The 25,065-nt window shown below is 44.7% G+C and overlaps 1 protein-coding gene and 16 non-coding genes across 17 annotated transcripts; 14 read left to right on the top strand and 3 right to left on the bottom strand.

The window, feature by feature from the left end:
- Positions 1-404: 404 nt before the first annotated feature.
- LOC143475842 (5S ribosomal RNA) lies at positions 405-523 on the top strand. The gene has a single exon (XR_013121152.1). It is a non-coding gene; the product is annotated as a 5S ribosomal RNA (ribosomal RNA).
- A 967-nt stretch (positions 524-1,490) lies between these two features.
- On the top strand, positions 1,491-1,609 carry LOC143475841 (5S ribosomal RNA). The gene has a single exon (XR_013121151.1). It is a non-coding gene; the product is annotated as a 5S ribosomal RNA (ribosomal RNA).
- A 967-nt stretch (positions 1,610-2,576) lies between these two features.
- LOC143475840 (5S ribosomal RNA) lies at positions 2,577-2,695 on the top strand. The gene has a single exon (XR_013121150.1). It is a non-coding gene; the product is annotated as a 5S ribosomal RNA (ribosomal RNA).
- A 972-nt stretch (positions 2,696-3,667) lies between these two features.
- On the top strand, positions 3,668-3,786 carry LOC143475839 (5S ribosomal RNA). The gene has a single exon (XR_013121149.1). It is a non-coding gene; the product is annotated as a 5S ribosomal RNA (ribosomal RNA).
- A 970-nt stretch (positions 3,787-4,756) lies between these two features.
- LOC143475837 (5S ribosomal RNA) lies at positions 4,757-4,875 on the top strand. Its single transcript, XR_013121148.1, has one exon. It is a non-coding gene; the product is annotated as a 5S ribosomal RNA (ribosomal RNA).
- A 968-nt stretch (positions 4,876-5,843) lies between these two features.
- On the top strand, positions 5,844-5,962 carry LOC143475836 (5S ribosomal RNA). Its single transcript, XR_013121147.1, has one exon. It is a non-coding gene; the product is annotated as a 5S ribosomal RNA (ribosomal RNA).
- A 966-nt stretch (positions 5,963-6,928) lies between these two features.
- On the top strand, positions 6,929-7,047 carry LOC143475835 (5S ribosomal RNA). Its single transcript, XR_013121146.1, has one exon. It is a non-coding gene; the product is annotated as a 5S ribosomal RNA (ribosomal RNA).
- A 967-nt stretch (positions 7,048-8,014) lies between these two features.
- LOC143475830 (5S ribosomal RNA) lies at positions 8,015-8,133 on the top strand. The gene has a single exon (XR_013121141.1). It is a non-coding gene; the product is annotated as a 5S ribosomal RNA (ribosomal RNA).
- A 967-nt stretch (positions 8,134-9,100) lies between these two features.
- LOC143475818 (5S ribosomal RNA) lies at positions 9,101-9,219 on the top strand. The gene has a single exon (XR_013121130.1). It is a non-coding gene; the product is annotated as a 5S ribosomal RNA (ribosomal RNA).
- A 968-nt stretch (positions 9,220-10,187) lies between these two features.
- On the top strand, positions 10,188-10,306 carry LOC143475806 (5S ribosomal RNA). The gene has a single exon (XR_013121123.1). It is a non-coding gene; the product is annotated as a 5S ribosomal RNA (ribosomal RNA).
- Positions 10,307-11,273: 967 nt separating this feature from the next.
- LOC143475879 (5S ribosomal RNA) lies at positions 11,274-11,392 on the top strand. Its single transcript, XR_013121186.1, has one exon. It is a non-coding gene; the product is annotated as a 5S ribosomal RNA (ribosomal RNA).
- A 967-nt stretch (positions 11,393-12,359) lies between these two features.
- LOC143475867 (5S ribosomal RNA) lies at positions 12,360-12,478 on the top strand. The gene has a single exon (XR_013121175.1). It is a non-coding gene; the product is annotated as a 5S ribosomal RNA (ribosomal RNA).
- Positions 12,479-13,446: 968 nt separating this feature from the next.
- LOC143475855 (5S ribosomal RNA) lies at positions 13,447-13,565 on the top strand. Its single transcript, XR_013121164.1, has one exon. It is a non-coding gene; the product is annotated as a 5S ribosomal RNA (ribosomal RNA).
- A 967-nt stretch (positions 13,566-14,532) lies between these two features.
- Positions 14,533-14,651, top strand: LOC143475843 (5S ribosomal RNA). Its single transcript, XR_013121153.1, has one exon. It is a non-coding gene; the product is annotated as a 5S ribosomal RNA (ribosomal RNA).
- A 1,755-nt stretch (positions 14,652-16,406) lies between these two features.
- LOC143475803 (U1 spliceosomal RNA) lies at positions 16,407-16,570 on the bottom strand. Its single transcript, XR_013121121.1, has one exon. It is a non-coding gene; the product is annotated as a U1 spliceosomal RNA (small nuclear RNA).
- Positions 16,571-17,423: 853 nt separating this feature from the next.
- Positions 17,424-17,614, bottom strand: LOC143475809 (U2 spliceosomal RNA). The gene has a single exon (XR_013121125.1). It is a non-coding gene; the product is annotated as a U2 spliceosomal RNA (small nuclear RNA).
- A 5,349-nt stretch (positions 17,615-22,963) lies between these two features.
- On the bottom strand, positions 22,964-24,902 carry LOC143475486 (E3 SUMO-protein ligase KIAA1586-like; the record flags this gene model as incomplete). Its single annotated transcript, XM_076973339.1, has 2 exons — positions 22,964-23,147; positions 23,736-24,902. A coding segment is annotated over one exon (1,068 nt), but the record flags the coding sequence as incomplete, so codon positions are not given.
- Between the last annotated feature and the right edge of the window lie 163 nt (positions 24,903-25,065).

Here is a 25,065-nt window from a genome sequence, read left to right as displayed (position 1 = left end):
AGAGCCTCAGCGATTACGTCATTTTCGCCGCGCGGACTCTCGCGGCGCGTCAAGTATAAACCAGGCTTTATGTTGTTGAAGGAACTCACCATAGTTCACCTAGCCATACAGCCGTATACCTATAAATGCCCCCATGGAGAGAAACGTTGCATAATTATTCCTCCGAGAGAGAAAAAACTTTATATGATTTTTGCAGTAATTCAGTTCCTCTCAGTCATCCAGCTACACAGCTAAATAAGCACTTGCCACATTACTGAAAGTAACAGGTTAGGGCAAATGAAAAACAGCAAAGGCATTTCCTAAGACGCGATTAGATCATTTCGTGAACGACTTAGAGGTTTGTCCTCTGTATAATCACTTTGTGAGCGTCTTGTATAAAAGGGCCATTTTAAACATCGTCTCTCGCTTACGGCCATACCACCCTGAGAACGCCCGATCTCGTCTGATCTCGGAAGCTAAGCAGGGTCGGGCCTGGTTAGTACTTGGATGGGAGACCGCCTGGGAATACCAGGTGCTGTAAGCTTTTTCTCTGCTCATAAGTGTTGACTTTCATCTTTGCTCCTTCTGTCTACTTGCGATTTGTCACTCAGGTTTTTTAAAATTATTCTTACCTCTCTATTACTATCTGCCCCCCCCCCCCCTCCCCTGCTCTCCTCTCCTCTCCGCCAAAAACCCCCCAGCATGCAGAAACGTGCGTCCAGCTAAGAGGAAACGTCAAAACGCCGGCTTGGAACTGTGCAATACTGCGCGTGCGCACAGCTGGCGTGCTCCGTCATTTTCGGAGAACACTGCAACGACGTTCGCGAAAGTTTAAACGCCTACTCCGCTCGCGCCCACCTCGCGCGACCCTGCGCGAGCGGTGTAAAGCGAATTATTTCAAATCATTTCGAGTATATGTATTAATATTTAACTTAATTATGTTTATCGTGCTGGAAAATATTGAAATGGACCTTGAAAGTGCCGTACAAGTGCTTTAATTCCACCTTGTTTAGGCGTATGAAACCTGCAAACATGACTTTGTCGATCGCGCTGAAGCGCGGCGCGCGAAGTTACAACATTCGAGAGGTGCACGACCTCGCGCACTGGCAGAGCCTCAGCGATTACGTCATTTTCGCCGCGCGGACTCTCGCGGCGCGTCAAGTATAAACCAGGCTTTATGTTGTTGAAGGAACTCACCATAGTTCACCTAGCCATACAGCCGTATACCTATAAATGCCCCATGCAGAGAAACGTTGCATAATTATTCCTCCGAGAGAGAAAAAACTTTATATGATTTTTGCAGTAATTCAGTTCCTCTCAGTCATCCAGCTACACAGCTAAATAAGCACTTGCCACATTACTGAAAGTAACAGGTTAGGGCAAATGAAAAACAGCAAAGGCATTTCCTAAGACGCGATTAGATCATTTCGTGAACGACTTAGAGGTTTGTCCTCTGTATAATCACTTTGTGAGCGTCTTGTATAAAAGGGCCATTTTAAACATCGTCTCTCGCTTACGGCCATACCACCCTGAGAACGCCCGATCTCGTCTGATCTCGGAAGCTAAGCAGGGTCGGGCCTGGTTAGTACTTGGATGGGAGACCGCCTGGGAATACCAGGTGCTGTAAGCTTTTTCTCTGCTCATAAGTGTTGACTTTCATCTTTGCTCCTTCTGTCTACTTGCGATTTGTCACTCAGGTTTTTAAAAATTATTCTTACCTCTCTATTTCTATCTGCCCCCCCCCCCCCTCCCCTGCTCTCCTCTCCTCTCCGCCAAAAACCCCCCAGCATGCAGAAACGTGCGTCCAGCTAAGAGGAAACGTCAAAACGCCGGCTTGGAACTGTGCAATACTGCGCGTGCGCACAGCTGGCGTGCTCCGTCATTTTCGGAGAACACTGCAACGACGTTCGCGAAAGTTTAAACGCCTACTCCGCTCGCGCCCACCTCGCGCGACCCTGCGCGAGCGGTGTAAAGCGAATTATTTCAAATCATTTCGAGTATATGTATTAATATTTAACTTAATTATGTTTATCGTGCTGGAAAATATTGAAATGGACCTTGAAAGTGCCGTACAAGTGCTTTAATTCCACCTTGTTTAGGCGTATGAAACCTGCAAACATGACTTTGTCGATCGCGCTGAAGCGCGGCGCGCGAAGTTACAACATTCGAGAGGTGCACGACCTCGCGCACTGGCAGAGCCTCAGCGATTACGTCATTTTCGCCGCGCGGACTCTCGCGGCGCGTCAAGTATAAACCAGGCTTTATGTTGTTGAAGGAACTCACCATAGTTCACCTAGCCATACAGCCGTATACCTATAAATGCCCCATGGAGAGAAACGTTGCATAATTATTCCTCCGAGAGAGAAAAAACTTTATATGATTTTTGCAGTAATTCAGTTCCTCTCAGTCATCCAGCTACACAGCTAAATAAGCACTTGCCACATTACTGAAAGTAACAGGTTAGGGCAAATGAAAAACAGCAAAGGCATTTCCTAAGACGCGATTAGATCATTTCGTGAACGACTTAGAGGTTTGTCCTCTGTATAATCACTTTGTGAGCGTCTTGTATAAAAGGGCCATTTTAAACATCGTCTCTCGCTTACGGCCATACCACCCTGAGAACGCCCGATCTCGTCTGATCTCGGAAGCTAAGCAGGGTCGGGCCTGGTTAGTACTTGGATGGGAGACCGCCTGGGAATACCAGGTGCTGTAAGCTTTTTCTCTGCTCATAAGTGTTGACTTTCATCTTTGCTCCTTCTGTCTACTTGCGATTTGTCACTCAGGTTTTTTAAAATTATTCTTACCTCTCTATTACTATCTGCCCCCCCCCCCCCCCCCCTCCCCTGCTCTCCTCTCCTCTCCGCCAAAAACCCCCCAGCATGCAGAAACGTGCGTCCAGCTAAGAGGAAACGTCAAAACGCCGGCTTGGAACTGTGCAATACTGCGCGTGCGCACAGCTGGCGTGCTCCGTCATTTTCGGAGAACACTGCAACGACGTTCGCGAAAGTTTAAACGCCTACTCCGCTCGCGCCCACCTCGCGCGACCCTGCGCGAGCGGTGTAAAGCGAATTATTTCAAATCATTTCGAGTATATGTATTAATATTTAACTTAATTATGTTTATCGTGCTGGAAAATATTGAAATGGACCTTGAAAGTGCCGTACAAGTGCTTTAATTCCACCTTGTTTAGGCGTATGAAACCTGCAAACATGACTTTGTCGATCGCGCTGAAGCGCGGCGCGCGAAGTTACAACATTCGAGAGGTGCACGACCTCGCGCACTGGCAGAGCCTCAGCGATTACGTCATTTTCGCCGCGCGGACTCTCGCGGCGCGTCAAGTATAAACCAGGCTTTATGTTGTTGAAGGAACTCACCATAGTTCACCTAGCCATACAGCCGTATACCTATAAATGCCCCATGGAGAGAAACGTTGCATAATTATTCCTCCGAGAGAGAAAAAACTTTATATGATTTTTGCAGTAATTCAGTTCCTCTCAGTCATCCAGCTACACAGCTAAATAAGCACTTGCCACATTACTGAAAGTAACAGGTTAGGGCAAATGAAAAACAGCAAAGGCATTTCCTAAGACGCGATTAGATCATTTCGTGAACGACTTAGAGGTTTGTCCTCTGTATAATCACTTTGTGAGCGTCTTGTATAAAAGGGCCATTTTAAACATCGTCTCTCGCTTACGGCCATACCACCCTGAGAACGCCCGATCTCGTCTGATCTCGGAAGCTAAGCAGGGTCGGGCCTGGTTAGTACTTGGATGGGAGACCGCCTGGGAATACCAGGTGCTGTAAGCTTTTTCTCTGCTCATAAGTGTTGACTTTCATCTTTGCTCCTTCTGTCTACTTGCGATTTGTCACTCAGGTTTTTTAAAATTATTCTTACCTCTCTATTACTATCTGCCCCCCCCCCCCCCCCTCCCCTGCTCTCCTCTCCTCTCCGCCAAAAACCCCCCAGCATGCAGAAACGTGCGTCCAGCTAAGAGGAAACGTCAAAACGCCGGCTTGGAACTGTGCAATACTGCGCGTGCGCACAGCTGGCGTGCTCCGTCATTTTCGGAGAACACTGCAACGACGTTCGCGAAAGTTTAAACGCCTACTCCGCTCGCGCCCACCTCGCGCGACCCTGCGCGAGCGGTGTAAAGCGAATTATTTCAAATCATTTCGAGTATATGTATTAATATTTAACTTAATTATGTTTATCGTGCTGGAAAATATTGAAATGGACCTTGAAAGTGCCGTACAAGTGCTTTAATTCCACCTTGTTTAGGCGTATGAAACCTGCAAACATGACTTTGTCGATCGCGCTGAAGCGCGGCGCGCGAAGTTACAACATTCGAGAGGTGCACGACCTCGCGCACTGGCAGAGCCTCAGCGATTACGTCATTTTCGCCGCGCGGACTCTCGCGGCGCGTCAAGTATAAACCAGGCTTTATGTTGTTGAAGGAACTCACCATAGTTCACCTAGCCATACAGCCGTATACCTATAAATGCCCCATGCAGAGAAACGTTGCATAATTATTCCTCCGAGAGAGAAAAAACTTTATATGATTTTTGCAGTAATTCAGTTCCTCTCAGTCATCCAGCTACACAGCTAAATAAGCACTTGCCACATTACTGAAAGTAACAGGTTAGGGCAAATGAAAAACAGCAAAGGCATTTCCTAAGACGCGATTAGATCATTTCGTGAACGACTTAGAGGTTTGTCCTCTGTATAATCACTTTGTGAGCGTCTTGTATAAAAGGGCCATTTTAAACATCGTCTCTCGCTTACGGCCATACCACCCTGAGAACGCCCGATCTCGTCTGATCTCGGAAGCTAAGCAGGGTCGGGCCTGGTTAGTACTTGGATGGGAGACCGCCTGGGAATACCAGGTGCTGTAAGCTTTTTCTCTGCTCATAAGTGTTGACTTTCATCTTTGCTCCTTCTGTCTACTTGCGATTTGTCACTCAGGTTTTTTAAAATTATTCTTACCTCTCTATTTCTATCTGCCCCCCCCCCCCCCTCCCCTGCTCTCCTCTCCTCTCCGCCAAAAACCCCCCAGCATGCAGAAACGTGCGTCCAGCTAAGAGGAAACGTCAAAACGCCGGCTTGGAACTGTGCAATACTGCGCGTGCGCACAGCTGGCGTGCTCCGTCATTTTCGGAGAACACTGCAACGACGTTCGCGAAAGTTTAAACGCCTACTCCGCTCGCGCCCACCTCGCGCGACCCTGCGCGAGCGGTGTAAAGCGAATTATTTCAAATCATTTCGAGTATATGTATTAATATTTAACTTAATTATGTTTATCGTGCTGGAAAATATTGAAATGGACCTTGAAAGTGCCGTACAAGTGCTTTAATTCCACCTTGTTTAGGCGTATGAAACCTGCAAACATGACTTTGTCGATCGCGCTGAAGCGCGGCGCGCGAAGTTACAACATTCGAGAGGTGCACGACCTCGCGCACTGGCAGAGCCTCAGCGATTACGTCATTTTCGCCGCGCGGACTCTCGCGGCGCGTCAAGTATAAACCAGGCTTTATGTTGTTGAAGGAACTCACCATAGTTCACCTAGCCATACAGCCGTATACCTATAAATGCCCCATGCAGAGAAACGTTGCATAATTATTCCTCCGAGAGAGAAAAAACTTTATATGATTTTTGCAGTAATTCAGTTCCTCTCAGTCATCCAGCTACACAGCTAAATAAGCACTTGCCACATTACTGAAAGTAACAGGTTAGGGCAAATGAAAAACAGCAAAGGCATTTCCTAAGACGCGATTAGATCATTTCGTGAACGACTTAGAGGTTTGTCCTCTGTATAATCACTTTGTGAGCGTCTTGTATAAAAGGGCCATTTTAAACATCATCTCTCGCTTACGGCCATACCACCCTGAGAACGCCCGATCTCGTCTGATCTCGGAAGCTAAGCAGGGTCGGGCCTGGTTAGTACTTGGATGGGAGACCGCCTGGGAATACCAGGTGCTGTAAGCTTTTTCTCTGCTCATAAGTGTTGACTTTCATCTTTGCTCCTTCTGTCTACTTGCGATTTGTCACTCAGGTTTTTTAAAATTATTCTTACCTCTCTATTACTATCTGCCCCCCCCCCCCTCCCCTGCTCTCCTCTCCTCTCCGCCAAAAACCCCCCAGCATGCAGAAACGTGCGTCCAGCTAAGAGGAAACGTCAAAACGCCGGCTTGGAACTGTGCAATACTGCGCGTGCGCACAGCTGGCGTGCTCCGTCATTTTCGGAGAACACTGCAACGACGTTCGCGAAAGTTTAAACGCCTACTCCGCTCGCGCCCACCTCGCGCGACCCTGCGCGAGCGGTGTAAAGCGAATTATTTCAAATCATTTCGAGTATATGTATTAATATTTAACTTAATTATGTTTATCGTGCTGGAAAATATTGAAATGTACCTTGAAAGTGCCGTACAAGTGCTTTAATTCCACCTTGTTTAGGCGTATGAAACCTGCAAACATGACTTTGTCGATCGCGCTGAAGCGCGGCGCGCGAAGTTACAACATTCGAGAGGTGCACGACCTCGCGCACTGGCAGAGCCTCAGCGATTACGTCATTTTCGCCGCGCGGACTCTCGCGGCGCGTCAAGTATAAACCAGGCTTTATGTTGTTGAAGGAACTCACCATAGTTCACCTAGCCATACAGCCGTATACCTATAAATGCCCCATGGAGAGAAACGTTGCATAATTATTCCTCCGAGAGAGAAAAAACTTTATATGATTTTTGCAGTAATTCAGTTCCTCTCAGTCATCCAGCTACACAGCTAAATAAGCACTTGCCACATTACTGAAAGTAACAGGTTAGGGCAAATGAAAAACAGCAAAGGCATTTCCTAAGACGCGATTAGATCATTTCGTGAACGACTTAGAGGTTTGTCCTCTGTATAATCACTTTGTGAGCGTCTTGTATAAAAGGGCCATTTTAAACATCGTCTCTCGCTTACGGCCATACCACCCTGAGAACGCCCGATCTCGTCTGATCTCGGAAGCTAAGCAGGGTCGGGCCTGGTTAGTACTTGGATGGGAGACCGCCTGGGAATACCAGGTGCTGTAAGCTTTTTCTCTGCTCATAAGTGTTGACTTTCATCTTTGCTCCTTCTGTCTACTTGCGATTTGTCACTCAGGTTTTTTAAAATTATTCTTACCTCTCTATTACTATCTGCCCCCCCCCCCCCTCCCCTGCTCTCCTCTCCTCTCCGCCAAAAACCCCCCAGCATGCAGAAACGTGCGTCCAGCTAAGAGGAAACGTCAAAACGCCGGCTTGGAACTGTGCAATACTGCGCGTGCGCACAGCTGGCGTGCTCCGTCATTTTCGGAGAACACTGCAACGACGTTCGCGAAAGTTTAAACGCCTACTCCGCTCGCGCCCACCTCGCGCGACCCTGCGCGAGCGGTGTAAAGCGAATTATTTCAAATCATTTCGAGTATATGTATTAATATTTAACTTAATTATGTTTATCGTGCTGGAAAATATTGAAATGGACCTTGAAAGTGCCGTACAAGTGCTTTAATTCCACCTTGTTTAGGCGTATGAAACCTGCAAACATGACTTTGTCGATCGCGCTGAAGCGCGGCGCGCGAAGTTACAACATTCGAGAGGTGCACGACCTCGCGCACTGGCAGAGCCTCAGCGATTACGTCATTTTCGCCGCGCGGACTCTCGCGGCGCGTCAAGTATAAACCAGGCTTTATGTTGTTGAAGGAACTCACCATAGTTCACCTAGCCATACAGCCGTATACCTATAAATGCCCCATGCAGAGAAACGTTGCATAATTATTCCTCCGAGAGAGAAAAAACTTTATATGATTTTTGCAGTAATTCAGTTCCTCTCAGTCATCCAGCTACACAGCTAAATAAGCACTTGCCACATTACTGAAAGTAACAGGTTAGGGCAAATGAAAAACAGCAAAGGCATTTCCTAAGACGCGATTAGATCATTTCGTGAACGACTTAGAGGTTTGTCCTCTGTATAATCACTTTGTGAGCGTCTTGTATAAAAGGGCCATTTTAAACATCGTCTCTCGCTTACGGCCATACCACCCTGAGAACGCCCGATCTCGTCTGATCTCGGAAGCTAAGCAGGGTCGGGCCTGGTTAGTACTTGGATGGGAGACCGCCTGGGAATACCAGGTGCTGTAAGCTTTTTCTCTGCTCATAAGTGTTGACTTTCATCTTTGCTCCTTCTGTCTACTTGCGATTTGTCACTCAGGTTTTTAAAAATTATTCTTACCTCTCTATTTCTATCTGCCCCCCCCCCCCCTCCCCTGCTCTCCTCTCCTCTCCGCCAAAAACCCCCCAGCATGCAGAAACGTGCGTCCAGCTAAGAGGAAACGTCAAAACGCCGGCTTGGAACTGTGCAATACTGCGCGTGCGCACAGCTGGCGTGCTCCGTCATTTTCGGAGAACACTGCAACGACGTTCGCGAAAGTTTAAACGCCTACTCCGCTCGCGCCCACCTCGCGCGACCCTGCGCGAGCGGTGTAAAGCGAATTATTTCAAATCATTTCGAGTATATGTATTAATATTTAACTTAATTATGTTTATCGTGCTGGAAAATATTGAAATGGACCTTGAAAGTGCCGTACAAGTGCTTTAATTCCACCTTGTTTAGGCGTATGAAACCTGCAAACATGACTTTGTCGATCGCGCTGAAGCGCGGCGCGCGAAGTTACAACATTCGAGAGGTGCACGACCTCGCGCACTGGCAGAGCCTCAGCGATTACGTCATTTTCGCCGCGCGGACTCTCGCGGCGCGTCAAGTATAAACCAGGCTTTATGTTGTTGAAGGAACTCACCATAGTTCACCTAGCCATACAGCCGTATACCTATAAATGCCCCATGGAGAGAAACGTTGCATAATTATTCCTCCGAGAGAGAAAAAACTTTATATGATTTTTGCAGTAATTCAGTTCCTCTCAGTCATCCAGCTACACAGCTAAATAAGCACTTGCCACATTACTGAAAGTAACAGGTTAGGGCAAATGAAAAACAGCAAAGGCATTTCCTAAGACGCGATTAGATCATTTCGTGAACGACTTAGAGGTTTGTCCTCTGTATAATCACTTTGTGAGCGTCTTGTATAAAAGGGCCATTTTAAACATCGTCTCTCGCTTACGGCCATACCACCCTGAGAACGCCCGATCTCGTCTGATCTCGGAAGCTAAGCAGGGTCGGGCCTGGTTAGTACTTGGATGGGAGACCGCCTGGGAATACCAGGTGCTGTAAGCTTTTTCTCTGCTCATAAGTGTTGACTTTCATCTTTGCTCCTTCTGTCTACTTGCGATTTGTCACTCAGGTTTTTTAAAATTATTCTTACCTCTCTATTACTATCTGCCCCCCCCCCCCCCTCCCCTGCTCTCCTCTCCTCTCCGCCAAAAACCCCCCAGCATGCAGAAACGTGCGTCCAGCTAAGAGGAAACGTCAAAACGCCGGCTTGGAACTGTGCAATACTGCGCGTGCGCACAGCTGGCGTGCTCCGTCATTTTCGGAGAACACTGCAACGACGTTCGCGAAAGTTTAAACGCCTACTCCGCTCGCGCCCACCTCGCGCGACCCTGCGCGAGCGGTGTAAAGCGAATTATTTCAAATCATTTCGAGTATATGTATTAATATTTAACTTAATTATGTTTATCGTGCTGGAAAATATTGAAATGGACCTTGAAAGTGCCGTACAAGTGCTTTAATTCCACCTTGTTTAGGCGTATGAAACCTGCAAACATGACTTTGTCGATCGCGCTGAAGCGCGGCGCGCGAAGTTACAACATTCGAGAGGTGCACGACCTCGCGCACTGGCAGAGCCTCAGCGATTACGTCATTTTCGCCGCGCGGACTCTCGCGGCGCGTCAAGTATAAACCAGGCTTTATGTTGTTGAAGGAACTCACCATAGTTCACCTAGCCATACAGCCGTATACCTATAAATGCCCCATGGAGAGAAACGTTGCATAATTATTCCTCCGAGAGAGAAAAAACTTTATATGATTTTTGCAGTAATTCAGTTCCTCTCAGTCATCCAGCTACACAGCTAAATAAGCACTTGCCACATTACTGAAAGTAACAGGTTAGGGCAAATGAAAAACAGCAAAGGCATTTCCTAAGACGCGATTAGATCATTTCGTGAACGACTTAGAGGTTTGTCCTCTGTATAATCACTTTGTGAGCGTCTTGTATAAAAGGGCCATTTTAAACATCGTCTCTCGCTTACGGCCATACCACCCTGAGAACGCCCGATCTCGTCTGATCTCGGAAGCTAAGCAGGGTCGGGCCTGGTTAGTACTTGGATGGGAGACCGCCTGGGAATACCAGGTGCTGTAAGCTTTTTCTCTGCTCATAAGTGTTGACTTTCATCTTTGCTCCTTCTGTCTACTTGCGATTTGTCACTCAGGTTTTTTAAAATTATTCTTACCTCTCTATTACTATCTGCCCCCCCCCCCCCTCCCCTGCTCTCCTCTCCTCTCCGCCAAAAACCCCCCAGCATGCAGAAACGTGCGTCCAGCTAAGAGGAAACGTCAAAACGCCGGCTTGGAACTGTGCAATACTGCGCGTGCGCACAGCTGGCGTGCTCCGTCATTTTCGGAGAACACTGCAACGACGTTCGCGAAAGTTTAAACGCCTACTCCGCTCGCGCCCACCTCGCGCGACCCTGCGCGAGCGGTGTAAAGCGAATTATTTCAAATCATTTCGAGTATATGTATTAATATTTAACTTAATTATGTTTATCGTGCTGGAAAATATTGAAATGGACCTTGAAAGTGCCGTACAAGTGCTTTAATTCCACCTTGTTTAGGCGTATGAAACCTGCAAACATGACTTTGTCGATCGCGCTGAAGCGCGGCGCGCGAAGTTACAACATTCGAGAGGTGCACGACCTCGCGCACTGGCAGAGCCTCAGCGATTACGTCATTTTCGCCGCGCGGACTCTCGCGGCGCGTCAAGTATAAACCAGGCTTTATGTTGTTGAAGGAACTCACCATAGTTCACCTAGCCATACAGCCGTATACCTATAAATGCCCCATGCAGAGAAACGTTGCATAATTATTCCTCCGAGAGAGAAAAAACTTTATATGATTTTTGCAGTAATTCAGTTCCTCTCAGTCATCCAGCTACACAGCTAAATAAGCACTTGCCACATTACTGAAAGTAACAGGTTAGGGCAAATGAAAAACAGCAAAGGCATTTCCTAAGACGCGATTAGATCATTTCGTGAACGACTTAGAGGTTTGTCCTCTGTATAATCACTTTGTGAGCGTCTTGTATAAAAGGGCCATTTTAAACATCGTCTCTCGCTTACGGCCATACCACCCTGAGAACGCCCGATCTCGTCTGATCTCGGAAGCTAAGCAGGGTCGGGCCTGGTTAGTACTTGGATGGGAGACCGCCTGGGAATACCAGGTGCTGTAAGCTTTTTCTCTGCTCATAAGTGTTGACTTTCATCTTTGCTCCTTCTGTCTACTTGCGATTTGTCACTCAGGTTTTTTAAAATTATTCTTACCTCTCTATTTCTATCTGCCCCCCCCCCCCCTCCCCTGCTCTCCTCTCCTCTCCGCCAAAAACCCCCCAGCATGCAGAAACGTGCGTCCAGCTAAGAGGAAACGTCAAAACGCCGGCTTGGAACTGTGCAATACTGCGCGTGCGCACAGCTGGCGTGCTCCGTCATTTTCGGAGAACACTGCAACGACGTTCGCGAAAGTTTAAACGCCTACTCCGCTCGCGCCCACCTCGCGCGACCCTGCGCGAGCGGTGTAAAGCGAATTATTTCAAATCATTTCGAGTATATGTATTAATATTTAACTTAATTATGTTTATCGTGCTGGAAAATATTGAAATGGACCTTGAAAGTGCCGTACAAGTGCTTTAATTCCACCTTGTTTAGGCGTATGAAACCTGCAAACATGACTTTGTCGATCGCGCTGAAGCGCGGCGCGCGAAGTTACAACATTCGAGAGGTGCACGACCTCGCGCACTGGCAGAGCCTCAGCGATTACGTCATTTTCGCCGCGCGGACTCTCGCGGCGCGTCAAGTATAAACCAGGCTTTATGTTGTTGAAGGAACTCACCATAGTTCACCTAGCCATACAGCCGTATACCTATAAATGCCCCATGCAGAGAAACGTTGCATAATTATTCCTCCGAGAGAGAAAAAACTTTATATGATTTTTGCAGTAATTCAGTTCCTCTCAGTCATCCAGCTACACAGCTAAATAAGCACTTGCCACATTACTGAAAGTAACAGGTTAGGGCAAATGAAAAACAGCAAAGGCATTTCCTAAGACGCGATTAGATCATTTCGTGAACGACTTAGAGGTTTGTCCTCTGTATAATCACTTTGTGAGCGTCTTGTATAAAAGGGCCATTTTAAACATCATCTCTCGCTTACGGCCATACCACCCTGAGAACGCCCGATCTCGTCTGATCTCGGAAGCTAAGCAGGGTCGGGCCTGGTTAGTACTTGGATGGGAGACCGCCTGGGAATACCAGGTGCTGTAAGCTTTTTCTCTGCTCATAAGTGTTGACTTTCATCTTTGCTCCTTCTGTCTACTTGCGATTTGTCACTCAGGTTTTTTAAAATTATTCTTACCTCTCTATTACTATCTGCCCCCCCCCCCCCTCCCCTGCTCTCCTCTCCTCTCCGCCAAAAACCCCCCAGCATGCAGAAACGTGCGTCCAGCTAAGAGGAAACGTCAAAACGCCGGCTTGGAACTGTGCAATACTGCGCGTGCGCACAGCTGGCGTGCTCCGTCATTTTCGGAGAACACTGCAACGACGTTCGCGAAAGTTTAAAACGCCTACTCCGCTCGCGCCCACCTCGCGCGACCCTGCGCGAGCGGTGTAAAGCGAATTATTTCAAATCATTTCGAGTATATGTATTAATATTTAACTTAATTATGTTTATCGTGCTGGAAAATATTGAAATGTACCTTGAAAGTGCCGTACAAGTGCTTTAATTCCACCTTGTTTAGGCGTATGAAACCTGCAAACATGACTTTGTCGATCGCGCTGAAGCGCGGCGCGCGAAGTTACAACATTCGAGAGGTGCACGACCTCGCGCACTGGCAGAGCCTCAGCGATTACGTCATTTTCGCCGCGCGGACTCTCGCGGCGCGTCAAGTATAAACCAGGCTTTATGTTGTTGAAGGAACTCACCATAGTTCACCTAGCCATACAGCCGTATACCTATAAATGCCCCATGGAGAGAAACGTTGCATAATTATTCCTCCGAGAGAGAAAAAACTTTATATGATTTTTGCAGTAATTCAGTTCCTCTCAGTCATCCAGCTACACAGCTAAATAAGCACTTGCCACATTACTGAAAGTAACAGGTTAGGGCAAATGAAAAACAGCAAAGGCATTTCCTAAGACGCGATTAGATCATTTCGTGAACGACTTAGAGGTTTGTCCTCTGTATAATCACTTTGTGAGCGTCTTGTATAAAAGGGCCATTTTAAACATCGTCTCTCGCTTACGGCCATACCACCCTGAGAACGCCCGATCTCGTCTGATCTCGGAAGCTAAGCAGGGTCGGGCCTGGTTAGTACTTGGATGGGAGACCGCCTGGGAATACCAGGTGCTGTAAGCTTTTTCTCTGCTCATAAGTGTTGACTTTCATCTTTGCTCCTTCTGTCTACTTGCGATTTGTCACTCAGGTTTTTTAAAATTATTCTTACCTCTCTATTACTATCTGCCCCCCCCCCCCCTCCCCTGCTCTCCTCTCCTCTCCGCCAAAAACCCCCCAGCATGCAGAAACGTGCGTCCAGCTAAGAGGAAACGTCAAAACGCCGGCTTGGAACTGTGCAATACTGCGCGTGCGCACAGCTGGCGTGCTCCGTCATTTTCGGAGAACACTGCAACGACGTTCGCGAAAGTTTAAACGCCTACTCCGCTCGCGCCCACCTCGCGCGACCCTGCGCGAGCGGTGTAAAGCGAATTATTTCAAATCATTTCGAGTATATGTATTAATATTTAACTTAATTATGTTTATCGTGCTGGAAAATATTGAAATGGACCTTGAAAGTGCCGTACAAGTGCTTTAATTCCACCTTGTTTAGGCGTATGAAACCTGCAAACATGACTTTGTCGATCGCGCTGAAGCGCGGCGCGCGAAGTTACAACATTCGAGAGGTGCACGACCTCGCGCACTGGCAGAGCCTCAGCGATTACGTCATTTTCGCCGCGCGGACTCTCGCGGCGCGTCAAGTATAAACCAGGCTTTATGTTGTTGAAGGAACTCACCATAGTTCACCTAGCCATACAACCGTATACCTATAAATGCCCCATGCAGAGAAACGTTGCATAATTATTCCTCCGAGAGAGAAAAAACTTTATATGATTTTTGCAGTAATTCAGTTCCTCTCAGTCATCCAGCTACACAGCTAAATAAGCACTTGCCACATTACTGAAAGTAACAGGTTAGGGCAAATGAAAAACAGCAAAGGCATTTCCTAAGACGCGATTAGATCATTTCGTGAACGACTTAGAGGTTTGTCCTCTGTATAATCACTTTGTGAGCGTCTTGTATAAAAGGGCCATTTTAAACATCGTCTCTCGCTTACGGCCATACCACCCTGAGAACGCCCGATCTCGTCTGATCTCGGAAGCTAAGCAGGGTCGGGCCTGGTTAGTACTTGGATGGGAGACCGCCTGGGAATACCAGGTGCTGTAAGCTTTTTCTCTGCTCATAAGTGTTGACTTTCATCTTTGCTCCTTCTGTCTACTTGCGATTTGTCACTCAGGTTTTTTAAAATTATTCTTACCTCTCTATTACTATCTGCCCCCCCCCCCCTCCCCTGCTCTCCCCTCCCCTCCGCCAAAAACCCCCCAGCATGCAGAAACGTGCGTCCAGCTAAGAGGAAACGTCAACACGCCGGCTTGGAACTGTGCAATACTGCACGTGCGCACAGCTGGCGTGCTTAAGTTGTAGCATCTGTATTTACTCAACGTATGGACGGATAGCCATAGCTAGTTCCACCTTATGTTGTAGAAGGAACTCACCATAGTTCACCTAGCCATACAGCCGTATACTTATAAATGCCCCATGCAGAGAAACGTTGCATAATTATTCCTCAGAGAGAGAAAAAACTTTATATGATTTTTGAAGTAATTCAGTTCCTCTCAGTCATCTAGCTACACAGCTAAACAGCCCCGTCGACAGGGGGGGACAACCGGGTCTGTTGTCCCGGGCCCTAGGGCCAGGGGGGCCCATCAAAGAGCCCAGCAATTTATTTTTTATTTAAAGTCTATAATTTTTAAATAATCTTGAAATCTTTCATTAATATAAAATTATGTACTCATAATAAGCTCAATGGCTCAAATATATATGTTTTTTACCTATCTGCATATTTTCCATTAAGTGCATACACCCCCGCCTCCCACTGGAAAATGGTTTGATCCAGCACCGACCGTAGCCGGCTGGTACTGGCCCAACAGCGGGAAATACAGTGGTGGATAGTTAAAGTAAATACAGAAATCTGGAGCGCAGAAAAGAAAGGAAAAACATTTACCTGACGAATTTTAAAGTTGCATTGTGTTCCAGGTTTGAAAAGTGCTGGAATTTAGGCTAAAGTACTTGAAAATGCTTGAAATTGTAACTACTTCGTTTCACAACAAATAGCTGTCTGACTGAAGTTCTCGTGAAGACGTTAAGATTGGGCGTTTTGAAAATAAACAACCATTAAATAATGTGATAAAAAGCGAATTATTTCGAATCATTTCGAGTATATGTATAAATATTTAACTTAATTAAGTTTAACGTGGTGGAAAATATTGAAATGGACCTTTAAAGTGACGTACACGTGCTTGAATTCCACCTTATAAAGGTGTATGAACCCTACAAACATGACTTTGTTCATGGCGCTGAAGCGCGGCGCGCGCAAAGTTACAAAATTCGAGAGGTGCACGACCTCGCGAACCGACAGCGCGTGAGGCACTCCCGTATGGGCGGAGCCACTGCGATTACGTCATTTTCGCGCGAACTCTCGCGCCGCTGGCGACGCGTCAAGTATAAACCAGTGAGCTGTCAGAAACAGCTTTGATGTGTGGCTATATTATATACTGTATGACCTAACAGAAGGATTGTCTGGCACAGAGGAAATTCAAATGACGTGCGCAGGGGGGGGGGGGGGGGGGACATGAAACTTTCTTGTCCCGGGCCCCAGCAAGACTGTCAACGGGCCTGCAAACAGCAAACAACAACTGTGGCATCCACATTGTACTCCAATTATAAACTTGAAATATTTTCAGTTTTACGTTTTGCATACTATTGCATTTGATACTTATGTATAAAATGTGGCAAAGAAATTTATTGAGATACGTATGATTTTTTATGAATACCTTCCTTATATCTCCCTTGATTGAAATTCAACATCTTCTCCACAAACTCAAGCAATAAACAAGAACAGTTCTACTTTTAACCAGAGTAAATCAGGGGAGAGCGCGAACGCAGTCCCCCACTACCAGAAATTATGCAGTCGAGATTCCCACATTTGGGGAATTCGCAGGGGTCAGCACAACCGGAGTGCAATGGCTGAGCCTCGCCCTGGGTGAACCACCTTCTTGATCATGGTATCTCCCCTGCCAGGTAAGTATGAGTTCCTGGTATACAGAGGGACCAGATCAACAAAAGCCACGTTATTCACTGGAAGGGTAAGTTCTCCTTTCATTAAACAACTCAACACAGTCGAAACGAAAGGCGAACAAAAACATATATAACCACATACTGCTTTAACGCGTCTCTTCTTTCATTGTTTTTTTCTTCGCTTTGGAGTCCAAATTTTGGAGACGAGTCTACAGAAATGCAACGTAGACCGGTAAATCTTCCGATTGGCCCAGAGTCTACGGTCGACCGGGACTCTGACTGTAGACTACCAATCACATCGCACGGATTCACTGTAGACTACCAATCACATCGGACGGATTCACTGTAGACTACCAATCACGTCGCAAGGATTCGAATATTTATCACCACGGAGGGCGGGCTGAGGCGACTGTAGACAAAACTGTGAAGACGTTTCCCATGATGCACGGCTCCGGTATATGCAATTAGCCATAGGACGTTGAGACGTTATTAATGGTTTGATGTACAGCAAAATCCTAAGGGAGCCAAATTCACAACGGTCCAATGTGGCAGAGTGACGTATTATTAAACGGTGTGGAGAAATGAAGCTTTCAATGGCTTTTCTTGGTGCTCGCTGCCTTTTACTTTTGGTTAATGAATTCACGCGCTCAACTCCTCCCGCTTTACCCTCAGTGGCCAGAAGACAAGTGAGAATAAGAGCGTTATCTGGAGGTAACAGTGCAGTCGCCGAGAGAATTTCTTAATTGGAGCGACTATTTTAATAACATTTCAAGGATGTGAGATATTCCACACATACAAGATAAACGTTAGAAAAACGACATAAAATAAATAAGATAGAGAACTTTCCTTTACAGAATAGAGGGGGGGAAGTGCACCGTTCCCGGAGGTACTGCAATACCGGGTCGATGCGTGGAGTGGACGGAGCAAGCCCCTATTCCATCTCCCTGTTCCAAAAATCAATTTAATATATGATCCCCGGGTAGGGGACGTATCAGATATTAAACTGATAAGAACAGATACTACACTTGATCTTAGCCAAAAGGCCGAGAAGCGATACCAGTCGGCCGCCGAACCGAGGGTAGCCGTTCAAAGCATCGATAATCCCCACTACGGTTCTACAACGCAACACGGTTTTTGCATGAAAACGGAAGGACTCTAAACAAAGATCAAGTTACAGTCATGAGTTCATCGAGAAAGGTTGTGCTACACGCAGTGCAGGGGTGTGAAAAGTCAAGGGTTCAGACATGTTAATAAGGTTGCTGATCGACCAATCGAATACAAGTAGTTTATAGCAATTCGTGAGTAGTACATCTCCTTAACTGCTTAGACACAAAACTGTTCTGACTTAAAAACGTAAACGACCATTACAGCAGAAGCGTCAGTCTATTCCTTGTTCAAATAGAAAATGGCAGTTGCGTCAAAGACTTAAGTGCACTGGACGACAGCGGGTGAAAAGTGAAGCCACCATTTGCAATTGTCGGGCGCCCTCTAGTGGCTGGTTGAAGTATCACCATTAACCCCGCCTCTTGGATGAAGGGCTCAGGACGCTCGTTTCAAATTACACACGTCTCCCTCACTCTCACATGTATAGGGGTGCGATCGTGTTTTCACTTCTATAAGCTCCCCTCTTCTCTCGTTACATTTCCAAAAAGCTACACTAACCAGCTTAAAATTCACAAACTGTAAAGCAAAATGAATACAATAAAACACACGATATCGTGCATGCACCGTGTATTCCGCCTAACGTCTGCTCGGCTTGACCAACGCCCAGAGCTGTTCCGCCACTACACGTCTCGTCCGCTTGAAAATGATGCAAAACCACGCTGTTATCCACTAGAATAAATAATGGCAAGTCAATAAAGAGTTTAAATGATAATGATCATTCGTCTGCAGGCGAACTCTCCTCTTATGGATCTTTTAAGCACGACTAATTTTCACGCACTACTTTTCTGTCTAGGGGTTTCCAAGCCGTTTACCGGCCAGCAACAGGGGATTTGCGCTTGCATAATTAACCTGGAGTTTGTCACCACAAGTGCACCTCGACTCGAACACTGTTCGACATTTTGATCACATCTGAACTTTTAATGAAACCGATGCCTGATAAACAGAACCACTGTAGCACACCAAGATCCGTTAGCCGAAGTCGCGCAACACTAGTAGATAGCACACCTTGTTTACTTTAAACTTTACAAATCCACAAACACAAATACTTACAGGCTCGCCGAGTCCGTCTTTGGTAGCGTCACACAAAGCTGCAAGTGCTCCTTACATAGGAAATAAATAAAATATGAAAAGCCAAGCATCGAACTTCGCACCATTTTTGTACAAGTCCTCCGTGAAGTACCGGGCGCATAATAAATATTCGAGTAATAGGAAAAAACTGCTTTAAACATGAATTTCATCCACTGGCGTCTTTGTGGCCGAGCAGATTTCCTTCACAACGCAGAACGACGTGAACGTCTTCTCGACTTGACCACACAACTAAAAACGGTCTTTCAGGCCTATTTCAAAATGCTATTTACGTGTAGTCTAAAACTAAACTAAATCTGATATTTCACATCGCCATTATCATAACACACTGGAGCGCGCAAGCACCATTTTGGACAACAGCACACCCTACGGTCTCGCGCGACTAAGCAGACACGACGGTGCGAGTGACGGCGTGAACGTTTAGTTGAATGCAGAGGAAACAGAAAAACAGATAAAATAGCAAAGTGCTGTTGTGCGATTAACTACACAAAATAACCTACATTCAGCAAGAATTCGAAAGAGGTTTCATGTGCACAAATGAATAGCTAATATAGTTAGCAAACTGGTTAACGTTAGTGGCTGTGTTAGCTACGAACAAATTAGTCCTCTCTAGCCATTTTAACAGTTTTCCAGACAAGCGTTATAATAAAATACGAAAATTTGAACATACCTGTCGATATAAAACCAGAATATCCCTCTGCTATCCTCTTCGGGTAAATTTCCTTCACAACGTGGCCACAGAACCTCCAGACGCTGCTGCGCGTTGAGGGCGAGTCACTGCTGTCTGTGAACAGGAAGCGCTCATCTTGTTACAAAGAACATGGCTGAAACTCCGGCGAGATCTTCCACACACCTGAGAAAAATGGTTCATTTGGGACAAGAGTTGGTCACTCTGGGTTTTGTAACTTTGCAGGCCGTCTATATACACAAGGTGCAAAACACATTAAAAGAAAGGGAAAACCAAAATGGGCTAATAGGTCCTTTTTAAAACATGTCTTGTATGCCTTTACTAGCGACATACATTAATTCAGTGTAAAATGACTCGCATTGGTATACATAGACCTTTATCCGTTAACGTTCATTATACAACGCAGATACTTAAATCTTTGCATTTATTTCATCACGACGTTTATTTGGAAAACTGAATGCAGCTATGACTTTGTTCTTAACACAGTCACTAAGTAACATTTGCAGACAAGAGTTACAATGGAATGTGAACGGTTATTTGCAAAAAATATTAGAAACTATGTAACAATGTTACTTACACGTAGCCTAAACCGTATCTTTAAAAATCTTATATTTCATATTCCTACCAATGTATGATCAGAGAACACACTCGTGCACAGTCATTCTAAGCGGACACAGCACACGCGGGTGCAGTAATGTGATGCGGACTGAGTGACTGCGTGAACGTTTAGTTGAATACAGAGGAAACAAAAGAACATCTTAAATATCAAAGTGCTGTTGTGCGATTAACTACACAAAATAGCCTAGATTCAGCAAGAATTCGGAAGAGGTTTTATCTGCACAAATAATTATATAATATAGTTAAAATATTTGGCAAACTGGTTAAAGTTACTGGGTGGCTGCGTTAGGTACGGACAAGTTAGGCCTAGCTAGCCTTACAATTTTCAAAATAAACGTTGTGATAAAATACGAATATTCAAACAAATATGTCGATATACAATCATAATATTCATGGCCATCCTTTTCACGTTAATCTCCACCAACAAATCCTGCCTTGTTTTATGACCACGCGTGGAGCCTTTACTTTGTGTATTTCACCGGCGTCGTACAAATTATTTCAGTCTGTGTATACTAGTGGAATATTTAAAAACAAAGAAAACAATATGATCGTGTTTTTGACTCTACTCAAGTCCGCCAGACTGACACACTGAGCTTTAACTTCAGGTCTGTGTTGAAGGACGCAGCAATTTAAGCCAATTTAATGTACAAAAGGAACCTGTGAAGTATTTACCCAATTTACATTTTGGGAGTACACAGCAGTCGCTACGTGGTCTAGATACCCAGTCCTGTGCTGAGTCATGATCAAGGACAAAGCATTTCATTTGCATTTGAATGAAACCTGTAGCCAGTTTTGAGAATGGGTTCTCTGAGAGATTTCAAGTCAAAAATATTTCCTCCTATTTCAAGTCCGTGTTTCTCCTGGGTGAAAAATGGCCCACACCCAAAATTGGTAAATATTATTGTTGCAATGGTCCTAACAACAAATAATTCGTCAGAAAATTAGCAAGAACCTTAATACAAGCATTCATGAGACCCCTGTGTGGAGAGGAAGGAGAACTGGTAACAGGGCAAATTCACTTCTGTATGCAGAGATAAAAATCACAATAGCATTTTAATATTTCATATGAAATTCAAACTACTAAACATGAAAGTGTTCAAAGCTATCCAAAATGTTCGGGCATTTTCATTAAGGGAGTAGCTATTATTTGGGGTTTTTTTAGCTATTATTTCAGCCACACCTGATCTAGTCCATCATAATCTACAGCAGAGCAGATATCTACAGGCAGCACTGTCCAGAGGGAGACAAATGAAAATAAATTGCTCCACAAAATGTGAAATATCACACAGTCCCTGTCCAAAAGAGTTGATCTTATCAAAGCTGTTCTGAACCTTAATTAAATATATCTAAAATGCTCATAAATTGCTTTTCAAATATTTTTACTGTAGAAATTATATATATAGGATCCTTTGCATGACTTTCAAGCATTTTCCTATAGCAAAATATATGTAAGCACATCACTTCCCAAGACTTATCCCTCAGATTTGGAAGCATTTCAGCTCCTAAACAAAAAATGTAATGCGCAAAATGGCAGTGTATTCCTAAATTTTCATTTAAACGTTCCATGCATGCATGCGAATAAAAAAAAATCACATTCAATAATTTTTTCATTTAGATTTGCAATTGTCTTATTTTGTGAGGCCGAGCGCAGCTTCGCAACAGCTCGGTCGCGCTATTTACACTGAAAGCTCATTTACGCGCATACACGCGGTATTACGGTAGCGCTTTGGGAAACGACGCAGGAGGAAATCTAGGGGCAGACATCGAAATGCTATGAATTGATGTTCTGAACCTTTGGTAACCCTGAATAGCTTACACATGGACCAAACCAAACATTAATGTAACATACTGCAATTTGAGATGAATATTATTTGTCTTTAGTCCATTAGTGACTGAATGTAATGCATCAAATATAAGGAAATTATACAAAGGAAATAAAGAGTACTATATATATATATATATATATATATATATATATATATATATATATATATATATTTATTTATAAACATATTAAGAGCTACTTACCATTAAATATAAAGGTAAAGTTTGGAAGTGTCCCCCCCCCAAAAGAAGTTGGGTCTTCCATCTCCTTGAACACACAAAGAGGTGTTAACGACCATGGTTGCCCTAGCAACCTGATCTATATGACCTGACAGGAACACCGCTGAACTGAAGAAGTCTTGATTTGAGTAAAGCTAAAATGTTAAATGTTAAACTAAGTATGCCAAAATTAAACATCAAGTAAAACGACGAATTGTCAAAGAATTAAAAAGCAAACTGCGATGTGTTCACAACCACAAACGAAACGGCAGTAAAAGCTGCTTTGTTGTGGCTAAATAAATCGCTGCGCTTCAGTCTTTTTCAGAGGGAGCATTTTTCAGTTCGGGTGCATTTTTCAGTTATTTGATATTTCAAGTTTTGAACAAAGTAAATGTGATATATTTGATCATTTTTTCTTTATTCACTTGGATAGTTTGATCGTTGATTGATGGAGTAATGTGGGTTTCATAACCTAACAAATGTAAAGGATTTATGTTATAACAGCAACAAGTTTTGGGAATTTTCTTCTCCGACCCAGACGGGCCCCAACACCGCCCCGATGAACCGACTGGTTTTTGACTGAGTGGTCCAAGCAAAGTCTTGACAACAAAAGTTCTTTTAAAATGATTTATATAGAATATAATGAATGCAATATAATAGAAGTATACGTGGTACAAACTCTTCAGTGCACTGGTGCTAGTTTGCCTAGGAATCTACCTAACCCAAGTGGATCTCAGCAGTGTCCAAGCGAAAAGCCTCTCGTGCTGGGCGATGTCCTTTCTTTCATACCCTCTGTCCATAAGTTTCGATAACTCCCCAATCCTGGCTGCTCTCCATGGAAAATCACCTGCTCCTCTTCTCCCAGCCTGTGTGCCTGGTTATCTAAAAACTGCTTGCTACACATCCTGCACTGAATAGGCCCCTTCTGTTCTCCTCAAGGCCACTGAGGCCTCCTTACTCCTGCTTTCCCACAGTCTTCCTGAAAAACACTAAATTGACACATCAAGTTATTAGCCTTTAATTTTCTTTTTTCCAACAGGGTCAAGTTTTTTTCAGGGTGTAAATGAAAACCAGTACAGCGCAAGCACATGCTTCAGTAAACTGAAGTCTTACCATCCTTACAGTGTCTTGCTTTCTTACTGTAATGTCTACAGCACGTAAATGATAAATCTATTACATCAGCTGTATGTAGCACATATCACACAATAACCTTTATAGTCATAATATATTATACAACAAAATCCACAGTTAATCCTGCAAAAACACACACAATGCTATTGACTGCTATCTTTCCTCAGATTTCTTGCCATCAAAATTTTATTTATATTCTACATGATCTCTCCCACAGGAATAATTTATTGATTTCATTCAATACAAATAGAAAATGACAATGTAACTTAAAATTCCTGCAGATAAGGCTTTTTTTGTCCCATCTCATCCACTTTATTTTGACACTGGGACTACAGTATTTAATGTTAAGTTGAACAATAGGAATGCATTTATATAGCTTGGCTAATGCCTTTTAAAATTGTTGATTTTCAAAATAGCCTAATAAAAATATATAAAATAAGTCTTACCTTAAAAAATTGACCACAAAGGTTTAGGCTCACTTTCTTGTGGTTTCCTCCCAGTCACCCAAGATGTTGAAAGGCGATGTCCAGCTTTTAACCAGGACATCACAAAAGGAGTAGGGTCAAAGATCTCCAAAGGTGGTCCATTAATGTCCACAAAAAGAAGAGAAGACAGACTCTTTGCACGGAGTTTATTTCGTGATTTCCTGTCATGTCATTAACAGCTGAAAACCCCCTCTCACATTCGGCAGAGGTAGCTAAGTAGGTCTTACTGGCAATTAGAAGTCTCTTCAGAATCTCTCCCTCTTGTGTCCCTTGTAGTTTGTACTCTCTGAATTCCTCAATTGCTTCTCTGGTAGGTTCACCAAGGAGTTTTGCCATCTTGTGCACTTCAGTCTCACCAAACAAGATAAGCTCTTCACGCTTTTGTGGCCAACTGGACTTGTGTAGAGGCCTCAGTAATTGAACAAGATCATCACTTGGTAGGCGGGCATTCAAGTTGTCAACAACTGCTTGGTAAAACTGAGGGCTGTTTATTTTTCCTGCTCTCTCACCAGTAAACTTAACACCTTTAAACAGACCAGTCAAAATGCTCTGTTGGGCCTTTGTTGCTGATTTTCCACCTTGCAGTTTCATTGCAGTTAGAATTTCAGTTGTCTGTTGGATAAAGTTGTTGCTGTCAACAAGTGTTGTGTCTCTTCGCTGCAGCTTCAAAGAGAGGCTCTGTAGTTCTCTTAAAACATCTTTCATGCAGGCCAAATCAGACAAAAAACCAGCTCTGGTGAGGTGCTTCAACAGCCCAGTGTACTTCTTCCTCACACTGTCAGAATGACACTTGTTCTCACTCTCAGTTGTAAAATGTTTTGCCAGAGCTGGGTAACTCCTCCACACAGCTCTCACTGCATTAAAACTACTAGCAACCCACCTTACAGTGAAGACCTGGCCAATCTTCAAAATTTGAATGTTAAGGTCATCTGCTGCTTCCTGTAGCAATCTAGCAGTTTTGTGTGACTGATGAAATAAGCTGTATAGTTTTGAGATGAACATTTCAAAATGATTGCATCCACACACAGATTTCAAGGAGTCATGCACAGCTAATTCCAGTCGGTGAGCTATGCAATGAATGAATTTTACATTGGGAAAGTCGTGTTTTAGTTTTGCGATGACTCCATTTTTGAACGAAAGTTGTTGAGCGGGGGGGGGGGGGGGGGGGGGGGGGGGGGGTGGTGGCGAACGAAAGTTGCGTGTGTGAGTGTCAATTGCTAAGCGGGAAGACCGCTAGCAACCGCGGACAATCTATAATAGTAGCAAAAACAAACGATGCAGCGCTTCGCAC

The sequence above is a fragment of the Brachyhypopomus gauderio genome, chromosome 14, assembly GCF_052324685.1.
Source record: "Brachyhypopomus gauderio isolate BG-103 chromosome 14, BGAUD_0.2, whole genome shotgun sequence".
Lineage (NCBI taxonomy): Eukaryota > Metazoa > Chordata > Actinopteri > Gymnotiformes > Hypopomidae > Brachyhypopomus > Brachyhypopomus gauderio.
Note: the sequence above shows the minus strand (reverse complement) of the source record. Positions and strands in the feature narration are given on the sequence as shown.